This window comes from Aulonocara sp. 'chitande type north' Nkhata Bay, linkage group LG12, assembly GCF_057382095.1.
Source record: "Aulonocara sp. 'chitande type north' Nkhata Bay isolate Kocher_YH1m ecotype deep benthic linkage group LG12, A_spYH_male_GT1.1, whole genome shotgun sequence".
Classification (NCBI taxonomy): Eukaryota; Metazoa; Chordata; class Actinopteri; order Cichliformes; family Cichlidae; genus Aulonocara; species Aulonocara sp. 'chitande type north' Nkhata Bay.
The window spans coordinates 16961639-16972210 of NC_141355.1; the positions used below are offsets into that span (position 1 = coordinate 16961639).

The window sequence follows — 10572 nt, forward strand, 5'->3', positions numbered from 1 at the left end:
AAAAACGTCAAGGTCCGGAAGGAAAGGCAAACACACAGGAAGTTGTATAACTTTAATACAACTTTAAATTCAGAATGGGCTTTATTGGCCTAATAAGTGCTCGCACACAAGGAATCCGGCTCTATTTGTTTGTTTGTTTTTTGTTCTCAGTGGCAACATGACACAGGCAATAGCAACATATATCATATGTATATGTGTAGGACGATCTGATTTCCTCGTGTCAGCATTGTTCCCACATCATCATAATTAATGTTGTTCCAGGTTCAACATTGCAAGTGACCAATCACCTTCTTGTGACGTCATTCCTTTGCGACTTCGAAATACCCGCCTTCGATTATTTCGAAATACAAGTGAAGAAGCGAAAAACCGCCGCCTGTCCGCCGAATTTGAAGTCAATTCGCCTGTCCGCCGAATTTGAAGTCAATTTAGGATACTTTCCTTTAATAAACGGTAAGCATTATACATATGTTCCTCACTTGGCTTGCTGTTTGTTTGCTAGCGATAGGCTACTTGACGACAGCATTAGCTAACCAGTGTTCCCCAACTTTTTGGGTGTTTCGTGGCCCGGGGGTTGGGTCAGGCAAAATTGCAGTAGCTTCCCTGATCATTTTACAAACATAAGTGAAGAGAATCTGGACTAAAAGGCCTAGACTTATGGTTGTGTGCTGAATCTATGAATCAAACTATCACCTGGAAACATAATTAACTGGTCCATAGCTGTGAAACTGGACATGAGTTCTTGATTCTATGGAGATTAACAGTAATCCAGAAATTTACAAATTTGTCCTGGTACATCGCGTAAATGTTGTCCCAGGGACATCGCGTAAATGTTGTCCCTGGGACATTGTGTAAATGTTGTCCCTGGGACATTGTGTAAATGTTGTCCCTGGGACATCATGTAGAAGTTGCCCTGGGACATCGTGTAGATGTTGTCCCTGGGACATCGTGTAAATGTTGTCCCTGGGACATCGTGTAGATGTTGTCCCTGGGACATCGTGTAAATATTGTCCCTGGGACATCGCGTAAATGTTGTCCCTGGGATATCGCGTAAATGTTGTCCCTGGGACATCGTGTAGATGTTGTCCCTGGGACATCGTGTAGATGTTGTCCCTGGGACATCGTGTGATAGCTTGTAAATAATGGAATGAAAATTATTGATTGTTATTAACTTGTGAAAAAGAAGTGTAACAAATCCACATGTTATGTTCTTACACCCTTACAGAAACTGTGACTCCTTCACAATGTCAGGTAAATGTCAACTCATGTTGAATAATCAACCAATCAAGCCTTTTATTATCACATGCAATGTTACACGTACAACTGCAATGAAAATTTCACCCCCTTCTGACCATACATATATTGCTTAAACATCACATTGGGAAGACAGGTCGGAAACAGTTAGGAAGGTCAGAAAACAATTTAATTAATAGATGAGGGGAGAGGAGGAGAAAAAAGAACTACAACCAGACAAAGCTCCTAGAAGACTGAAATGGATGATGGTTGCAGCATGCAAAAAGAAAATGATATCTGTTGACTACAGCATATGCTTTCTCACAGATTACCTTGTGGGAGTAGCTGGACCAAACTCTATTGGTATTTCAAGTTTGAAATCCCTGTTTGACCAGACTAACATTTCAGATGAGGTACCTCTTGACATAAAAATCCTTTTATGTTGTCATAAAACTAATGTTAAATTCTGCTTTAAATACACTTTATTGTACAATTTACTTAATGAATCGTGTTCCTTAGTTCTGTTTTTATTTATATGTATTTATTTATTTGTTTTATAAGGTAATAGATGGCCTAATCTATTTGCAGTGTGAGGTATGTTGAAAAGCTTGTTTGATCATAATGACATAGCATGTTTACGTTTTTTGTAATGTATTTGAAAACATAGGTGTATTTATGTTATTTTTATAGAATTTCCCTCACATTTATCCAATACCAAGCCAAATCACTGGAAAAATTTTGGATGGGTCCACAAGAGCACAAAGTGCATACTTTTTGAAGGTATGACTTGGACTGTGGTAACTATGTTCTTATCACAAAGGGTTTATAAGTTGCCACTATAAACAAACAGCATTTTCCAAAATTGAAGCCTTGTCAGAAGAACCTGAAAAATACCTTTCTGAAACCTTTTCTGTGTTAAGACTTGTTCAAAAGCAATGCACACAGATTAAAACATTTCTGTCTTGGCCAACTGATAAAGAACACCAAAAATTTAGTGGTGCGTGTTGAGTCTGTGGTCTTGATTTGTTTTGTACACACTATAGAAATTAATTAATGTAAACCAAACAAACAAACATTTCTTTGTTAATCTAATTCTTTTTGTTCTTTTTTTTTTTTTTTTTTCTTCGTCAATTATTAGTTTGCCCAATCTCTCATTGACGGTAAAACACAAGTGGAGGAGTACAACACTGAAATCACAAAGCTCAGGTCCCGACTTTGCCACTACTTATTTTCCTCAATAGGTAAAGATAAAATTAGCTGCCTTCTTTTTCTCTAACATTGGAAAATGTAACTTGTACTTAAACAAATTATATTTTGCAGATCGAACTAGGAAGTGCAGTCAGTGCTGGTGTGTGATTGCAGCCAAAGACCGGGTACACTATGACATGTCCTTAGCCATATAGATTGTTTATTTAATGGACTTTGTTCATTTGTTTTTTGTTTGTTTATTTCTTCTTCTTTTTTTTTTTTTAATTCACAGGTGCAGTGCCAGAAATGTGGTGCATACAAGCACATGCGTTGTTCAAAGTCTGTTTGTGGCATCTGTATCTTCTGTGAGAGTAAGTCACAATATAACTAAACAATGTCCAAAAATGTTTAAAGTGAATTTTTTTTCCGTAATTTTGCCTTTGCACACCAGGACTGTGTAATTAAAGTGGACGTTTCAAGATCCAGTTTTTACACAAAACTATTTTAGACATAACTGTGTCGTATTGTGGGGATTTCTCTTCACAATTAAATTGATATAGTGCTGTTTATATCATTCTTCTTTATGTAACAGCACAGTGCAGCACAGCAGAGGGAAAGGAGTTGTGCAGCATAGTGGGTGGCTATACAGGAGGAGCAATAGAAGTAGCCAGTGAAGAATGTCATCAGGGAAAGCATCAGGCAGCGAATGACAAAGGAAAAGTTCCTAAGGGAGAGAACATCTGCAGCAAATCGACAAGTAACAGTGAGATAGGAAGACTGACAGTCAGAGATGAAGGTACACAGACTGAAGACAAAGAAAAAGAAACAGAAGTATACGGCACAAGTCTGAGTACAGATAATGCTGCTGCTGATGATGTTGACAGGATCGATGCAGATACAGAATTCCAAACTGATTCAGAAGGAACTAGTACAGTTTACAGAGTGCATGGTCGCTTATCTGTACCAAGCTCAAAAAAGAAAACCTACACAATAACAGAAGACGAGATCAAGCGCAGAATCAACGCAGAGAACATGTCAGTTCATGTTTTCAGAGGTTTGATTGGGGTAGATATACATTTCGTGATTTTGATGTCACCTGAAATAAATCCGGGTTACTCGTATCAATGAAGTGACAATGTGGCTGGAAATTGTGCATTTGCTGCAACATATACACAATTACACCATGTAAACAAAAGCATTTAACTTTGTGCGCGTGTGTGTGTCTCTCTCTGCTCTTTTGGTGTTTGCACTTTTTCTTTTTTAGGGCCGTAAAGCCAAACTGCCCGCAATGATTCTTGACAGGCCTAAGAAGGCCAAAACTAAAGTAACAGTGTTTAGTGTTCTGAGTGAAGAGGAGGCTGGGGAGCTAGCCCTCGGGTTTGCCGGAAGATCGGCCTGCGATGTCACAACAGACATGGTCTGTAAAGGCATCGACCATTCAAGTGCTGATATGACAAAGTAAGTTAGTAAAACAATATGAAAGTTGTATCTTTTTTGGTATTATTTGTCATTTCCCCGTATTTGGGTTATTGGTGTAACATTGTTAATCTTACTTTCTAATAACAGACAGACTCTTCTCAAAATCCAACACAATCTTAAACATGAGCTGACTGATTCCTCAACCTTCAGTTTGCTGACACACACCTTTGGCCCCGCTGCACTGGATTCTGTCATTTCATTCCTGTGTGAAAAACTTGATCTTGTTTCTTAAATAATGAAACCTTTTGTGACTTTTGTTTGTTCTGTAAATCAGAATCTTGAAAATTGTTCATTGTTGTTCTAAGTTTGTGTTAACTATTTGGCAAAAATGATTGGTTCCTAATCCAAACAGCATAATGACTGTTCTAACACATATCTTAAAAATGCTACAAAGAAAGAAAATTATCACATATGTTTCAATATGAATGTAATTGTGTCACACTCGGTTTGTAGTAACTTTCCTGTTTTATTTTGAGTTTTGGTATGTTTACACTGTTATTTTTATTTCCCGTGTGTTCGTCTTCCCTTATTAGTTTTACTGTATTTAATTAGTCTGATTTAATAACTTATAATTATTTACTTTCCAGTGTTTATATATGCTCCTCGTTTGGATTATTGTTTGTTTGAGTTCTGCCTGTCTTTTCTATTAAAGATTTGGACTTTTGGACTATTAGTGGACCTCATAGGTTTTTATTCTGTTCAATTGGTAATTGACTGGGTTTAATTTAGTGGCCTGGAAAACAGGCCGGAGGGGTCTGGTCATTTTAACCCCCTAAGACCCGAAATCTTCCATGGCATGCATTTTTAACTTCTCTTTGATATTTGGGCCGATTGGAACCCGATGAATGTAAAAAGAAAGAATTACCAGGTTTTGTTTTTTTTTTTTTACCTAATTTTTGTTTCTGAGAAAAATGAGAGCCACATATGAGGACATTAATTTGAAATTTCGATAGAACAGTTGCAGTATAATGTCCTCATAACTGTATATCAGGCACTTGTTGATCAAGATTTAGTATTTTGGTCTAAATAACCCAAAATGTGATGTCCACATGTGTGGACGCCAGGCTGGAGTAAAGTGTTAGAGCTATTTATACCTATGTAAACTTTTATACACTGGTTTTTACCTGTCTTGTTTCAGAAAGGTTTAAAAGGGTAATGTCCACAGTTTATTTGTTTGAATTCAACATATTTTATTAAAGTAATTGAGCTTGAACACAGAAAAAACTGAATCAAATAATCATAAAATCAAATCACTTGCACTATACTGAAGTCTAATCTACTCTGAGCTAATGCCGGTTTCCAACACTAATGATCGGGTGAAGGAGAGAGATGAGGGTGTGCACGGCCACTGGTGCTCTTATCCCTGTTCTTTGTGATACAATCCAACAGGAAAGCAGTCAAACCCTTGGACATTAGCCAAGTTAACGTTCACAAATATATACACACAGAGGAACTCTGAGCCCCAATGTCAGCATTAGCACAAACATGCCACTTCATACCAAATCTCAGTGTGAGGTCAGGTGTTAGTCTCATTCCATTATTCTGGCTATATTTTCTTACTCATTACTATTAAACTTATACTTAAGACTAACTATTAACAAAATCACACCCCAATAACTCTGTTATTACACTTTGTATTTAATCATAAAAAGGCTGGATGTTGAAACCTTTTACTTCTATTTTGTATGAGCCAGGATTCTCAACAGCTGATACTCTATGTCCAAAAAGTGACAGGTATCGTTTTATGGAGCAAAAAACTTAAGAGCGCATATTTTATAAATAATACCAACAATTACAAATGCAGACCTTTAATAGTAATAAGTAATCCTTTATTTATAATGCATAGCAATATAAAAATAGTAACATATGAAAATATTACAATGGGCACAGATGAATTTGTATCAAAAACAGCAACCAAGCCAAAGTAATGAATAACACACATAAATAACAACTGCTTGAGAGACCAAACAATTTCTTTTCAACTGTTCCTTGGCAGAAAGTTAAGACAGCTATTCAGCTTTAGGTTTCAATAAACAGAAGTAATGGATGCAGTCCCTTTGAAATGTCACACAAAAGTCTACTTATGCATATACTTAGCTTTAACTCTTCTCTTTTTTGTTTTGTATTCCAAAAGGTTTTCATTTTCTCCAGAGGATGTCTCTCTTTCAGTGGTTATCGACTGTTCACATTCATTTTCACAGACTGTTGGAATGTCGATGCTGGCCGAACGTTTCTTGCTAGAATACAATGGCCTAATTTTGCGTGCATTCTCTGTCGTCTTTATTTCGTACTGGCATATACTTTTGCCTACTTGTTTTGTTTTTAAGACATTTGTATGCAGTTCATCTATCATTGGAGTAATACCCTCTGGAATGAATGCCCACTGTTTAACTGTGTCTAAAACAGCATTTAGTTTTCCAACTGCATCTTCTGTGCATTTTTTGTCTGTGCTTTCAACTACAGGAGTGTCATTCAAAGTTGATAGAGGACTTTTCAGAGAGTTTTTCATTTTTTTAAAATGGCTACAAGCCACCTTCAGGCAAGCACATGTGTTATAGTGAGAGAACGTACAACAAGTGCACTGAAGTGTTTCAGCCGATGCAAAAAAACACAGATTTCCAAACAAACTTGGCATTTTTATCACTTTCAAGTCCTCACAGTGTACAAAGTAATGCCTTTCTTTCACTGCAATTCTTGCCAAGGTAGAAATGTCTGTTTCCATGTAACACTAGATGCTTGCAAAGAAGTCCTCGTAAGCCATATGTACAGTTGCAGTAGGACTCAACAGGGCAGACATCATACACCATGTCTTCTCTTGACTCAGATGGGACTTGATATGCATTAACTCCATGGCTGTTCTTGACTGTAATTTTAAGAGCCCAACCACTTTCCATCAGTCTTGAAGCAGAGTCTGAAACTTGAGACAAGGTGTCAGCAAACCTGTTTTTCATGCGGCCCACATCTTGCAGGGTTTTTATGACTGAGAAGTAGTCGTCGGCCTTCCCTAGGAGCACTTCAATCAGATCATCCAGACGCCTATTCTTGTAGCCAGATAAAAACTGGTATTTCAGGCGGTGGAAAAATCTGAAAAACAGTTATTTGAAATGATTAGTAACTGTAATTGAAGGAATTTAAAGTTTTAATCAAGACTGTATTATTTTTTTAAAAATTGGAATACCTATTGCACACGTCTTTTATAAAGGAATGCTCTGTGCCGATTTAGCTGATTTAGGCAAATCCACCTACTCTGTTTTTTGTTGTGATAACATAAAAAAACGCTGCTAGAATTTAAAGGATTTGCCTAAAACCTGTTCTGGCAATGACATGACGAACCTACTCAGTTTAGCCTCTTGGATTAAAGCATAATATCTTTTTTTCAGCAATACAATTGAATGAGGTCAAAATAATAAATCATACCTTTCAATCACATTGTTTGTTTCAGAACGAGTGTGACTGAAGCGACGGCCGTAGTCACACCACATGTGGCCAATGCCTTCCCAGTGCTTCTGAAAATACTGGCACACCAAAGGGTATTGCTTAAATGTCTGGCAGAACTCTGCTGATGTGGCTTTAAAGTCGTCCTCCTAAGAGAATTGGATGCAACAGAATATATTTCAATCCATTTAACAGACCTATTGAAATCTTTAATATTATGTATTGAAGCCCTTTTCCTTTTATTGAATAACATTAAGAATTTTAAGTTATTAATAATATGTCGTGTTTTTGTATTAAGAAGCAATTATTTCTTCCCTTACAATGGCTAAGAAGGAACACTAAACCTATAAGCATATTTGGTTTCAGCATCTGTCTGTGAAAGAATCCCACTCACAAGTTCTACTGCACAGTGGGTGACACAATGATGGTCTGCACAGCTTAAGTACTTGTTTTGATAAGCAAGATAAGAAGCCAGTTTTAGAAATTGTTTCAAAAATCTATTTTGTATCTCTCTGTAACTTTTTTTAGCAACTGAAAGTTATTATGCTCTTAGTGTAATCAAGAAATCAAAATGTGAAATAGACAAATTACACTTACAGATGTGCAAGCTTTCAGCTTACAAAAGAAAGAAATGATTTCATTTCTCTTTTGGGTGTTAGAAAGCCCATGGACCCCGGACTCTGATTTTGAAAGCCATCGATTAACAGCCTGTGAATGTAAGAGAAAAAAAAGTTAATCTGGAGAGAGAGACAGAGGAGCAGCTGTACAAAAAGCATAAAAGAAAGCTGACGTCCAAAAATAACTTTGTCACTCACTGGACAAGAGGACCTGTGCATTACAGAAATCAACCAGGCAAACATATTTTTAAATGTCAAAAAGAGCTTTGGGAAGCAGCCACCAGAAGATGAGTGCACTGTGGTCTTAAATGGATGGACATAGTCACTCAACATTTTATCCCTTTATATTCATTAACCTGAGTAGGTGAATATCACAATGAGGCAAATCATGACAACAGGACCCTGTTGTAAAAATGTGTTTCAGGTGCATCTTAGACAACGTGAAAAGAAAACAATGTGGTTTACCTGCAAGACATGGTACCAGCATAGAAGGATAGCTGACTCTGGAAAAACCTTCTGCAGAGCATTTATTTCCGCAAAGTCTTTGTCAACCATAAATGCTCTACAGAAAAAAAGAAAACACTAAATGAGATTAAACAGTATGAAAATGTTTTTGCTATCTCAAAGCACCACTTCAATGCCAAATTAAACATTTCAACTCACAAGTAGATATATAAAATACTGCATACAGCCTATAGGAATAACTTTAACAACTGGAAAGGAAAGTTTTTTGCAGCCCATGCTGCAGCTATAGCATTAGATTCTGGCATGTTATAACTTTTTTGAAAAGGAATTATTTCAAAATCAATAGCTGTCAATGTATTATTTACCTCGGGGAAGTTGGGAAATGCTCACAAACTATTCCAAGAACAGTTTCCAGGGTTTTCTGACTTTCGTTGCTGACAATAGCATAGGCCACAGGGACTCCATGCCCATGATCATCTCTTACAACAAGTGTGAATAAGGGAAATGAATACTGGTTAACGCAGTGCGTGGTGTCAACAAATACTAACTGTTTTGCATAGTTCTCCATGTTTGATTTCATTACAGGTGTCTGCAAAACAATCATTAGTTCTTGGTCAGATGTGTATGGTTGATAGAAGAGAACATGTTCTTGATGTTTTCCATTAAGTAAGGTATGTACACTTTGACTGTCTCCACAGTTAAAGTGCTTCTTCCTCATCATGCAGGTTCTAACACTGTCAATGTCACGTGGTGTGACAAAATGCTCTCTGTTGTGAAGATCTCTGTGTCCATGTTCTTTGGCCCATTTATGACATTCGGTTAGTATGATGGCTGGCTTAGTTCCAAGGGAAAGCAGTTCCTCAATCTTCCTCCTCAAATCACTGGAAATATTGTTGAAATGTGCGTCTTTTGGGTCCGAAGGATCATGCCCATCATGCTTATCATATGTACGCTGCACGATGACTGTGTGGTCTTTCCAACATTTGAGTACTTTAAATGAAACATAGGCCTTACAGCCCACTGCTCTGTAGCTGTTTCGACTTTTTTTCCCAGCTCTGATGCAGTTGAATTTGTAATAGTCTCTTTTCCTGTCTTTACCTGAGGCAACATTTAAACATTTATAATGTCCATGAAGGGTTAATGAGTTCAATTTTTCTAACACAACACTGAATGGGTCCTCCTGGCATTGTGACACATGCACACAAAGTTGTGTGTCTTTTCCAGTTCTTTTTTTTTCGTCATTCAGAACACTTCTTCTAATTATGTCGTCCATTTCTGGTGGAAAAATAACGAAGGTTTAATTAGTCAATATTCATTAATTCATTTTAACTTGTTGTGGGGTTTTTTGCAATACAATGTAAATATTAAATATAATATTAAAAAAAATATATATATAAAATAATATAAAACAAACAGGGGCTAAAAGAAGCTAAACTTTCATATGGTATGTCTCTGGCAACTTTAACATGATGTCCCAGGGACAACATCTACGCGATGTCCCTGGGACAAATTTGTAAATTTCTGGATTACTGTTAATCTCCATAGAATCAAGAACTCATGTCCAGTTTCACAGCTATGGACCAGTTAATTATGTTTCCAGGTGATAGTTTGATTCATAGATTCAGCACACAACCATAAGTCTAGGCCTTTTAGTCCAGATTCTCTTCACTTATGTTTGTAAAATGATCAGGGAAGCTACTGCAATTTTGCCTGACCCAACCCCCGGGCCACGAAACACCCAAAAAGTTGGGGAACGCTGGTCTAGAGAACACTGGTTAGCTAATGCTGTCGTCAAGTAGCCTATCGCTAGCAAACAAACAGCAAGCCAAGTGAGGAACATATGTATAATGCTTACCGTTTATTAAAGGAAAGTATCCTAAATTGACTTCAAATTCGGCGGACAGGCGGCGGTTTTTCGCTTCTTCACTTGTATTTCGAAATACTCGAAGGCGGGTATTTCGAAGTCGCAAAGGAATGACGTCACAAGAAGGTGATTGGTCACTTGCAATGTTGAACCTGGAACAACATTAATTATGATGATGTGGGAACAATGCTGACACGAGGAAATCAGATCGTCCATATGGGACATGGTGCAGTGTGCAAAGATGATGAAATAACTATCTATATATACCCTGCTTTGGTTAAAAATAAAGTGAAT

At 37.1% G+C, this 10572-nt stretch overlaps 2 protein-coding genes across 5 annotated transcripts; one reads left to right on the plus strand and one right to left on the minus strand.

Moving 5' to 3' along the window:
* Nucleotides 1–205: 205 nt before the first annotated feature.
* LOC147317190 (uncharacterized) lies at nt 206–4570 on the plus strand. Of its 4 annotated transcripts, XM_086313911.1 has the most exons (11): nt 206–450; nt 1223–1248; nt 1558–1643; nt 1792–1824; nt 1921–2010; nt 2369–2471; nt 2551–2603; nt 2711–2789; nt 3011–3483; nt 3683–3876; nt 3985–4570. In XM_086313911.1, exons 2-11 carry the CDS (start codon nt 1242–1244, stop codon nt 4127–4129), a joined length of 1263 nt encoding a protein of 420 aa, XP_086170037.1. In that variant the 5' UTR covers nt 206–450; nt 1223–1241; the 3' UTR covers nt 4130–4570. The 4 variants fall into 4 exon arrangements, with proteins under 4 accessions (XP_086170037.1, XP_086170035.1, XP_086170038.1 ...); XM_086313909.1 differs by having other exon boundaries at nt 1223–1643; XM_086313910.1 differs by lacking the exon at nt 206–450 and having other exon boundaries at nt 1070–1248.
* Nucleotides 4571–5700: 1130 nt separating this feature from the next.
* Nucleotides 5701–10486, minus strand: LOC147317191 (uncharacterized). Its single transcript, XM_086313913.1, has 6 exons — nt 10270–10486; nt 8780–9689; nt 8415–8511; nt 7930–8040; nt 7315–7481; nt 5701–6981 (listed from the first exon to the last, which is right to left on the minus strand). Exons 2-6 carry the CDS (start codon nt 9685–9687, stop codon nt 6552–6554), a joined length of 1713 nt encoding a protein of 570 aa, XP_086170039.1. The 5' UTR covers nt 9688–9689; nt 10270–10486; the 3' UTR covers nt 5701–6551.
* Between the last annotated feature and the right edge of the window lie 86 nt (nt 10487–10572).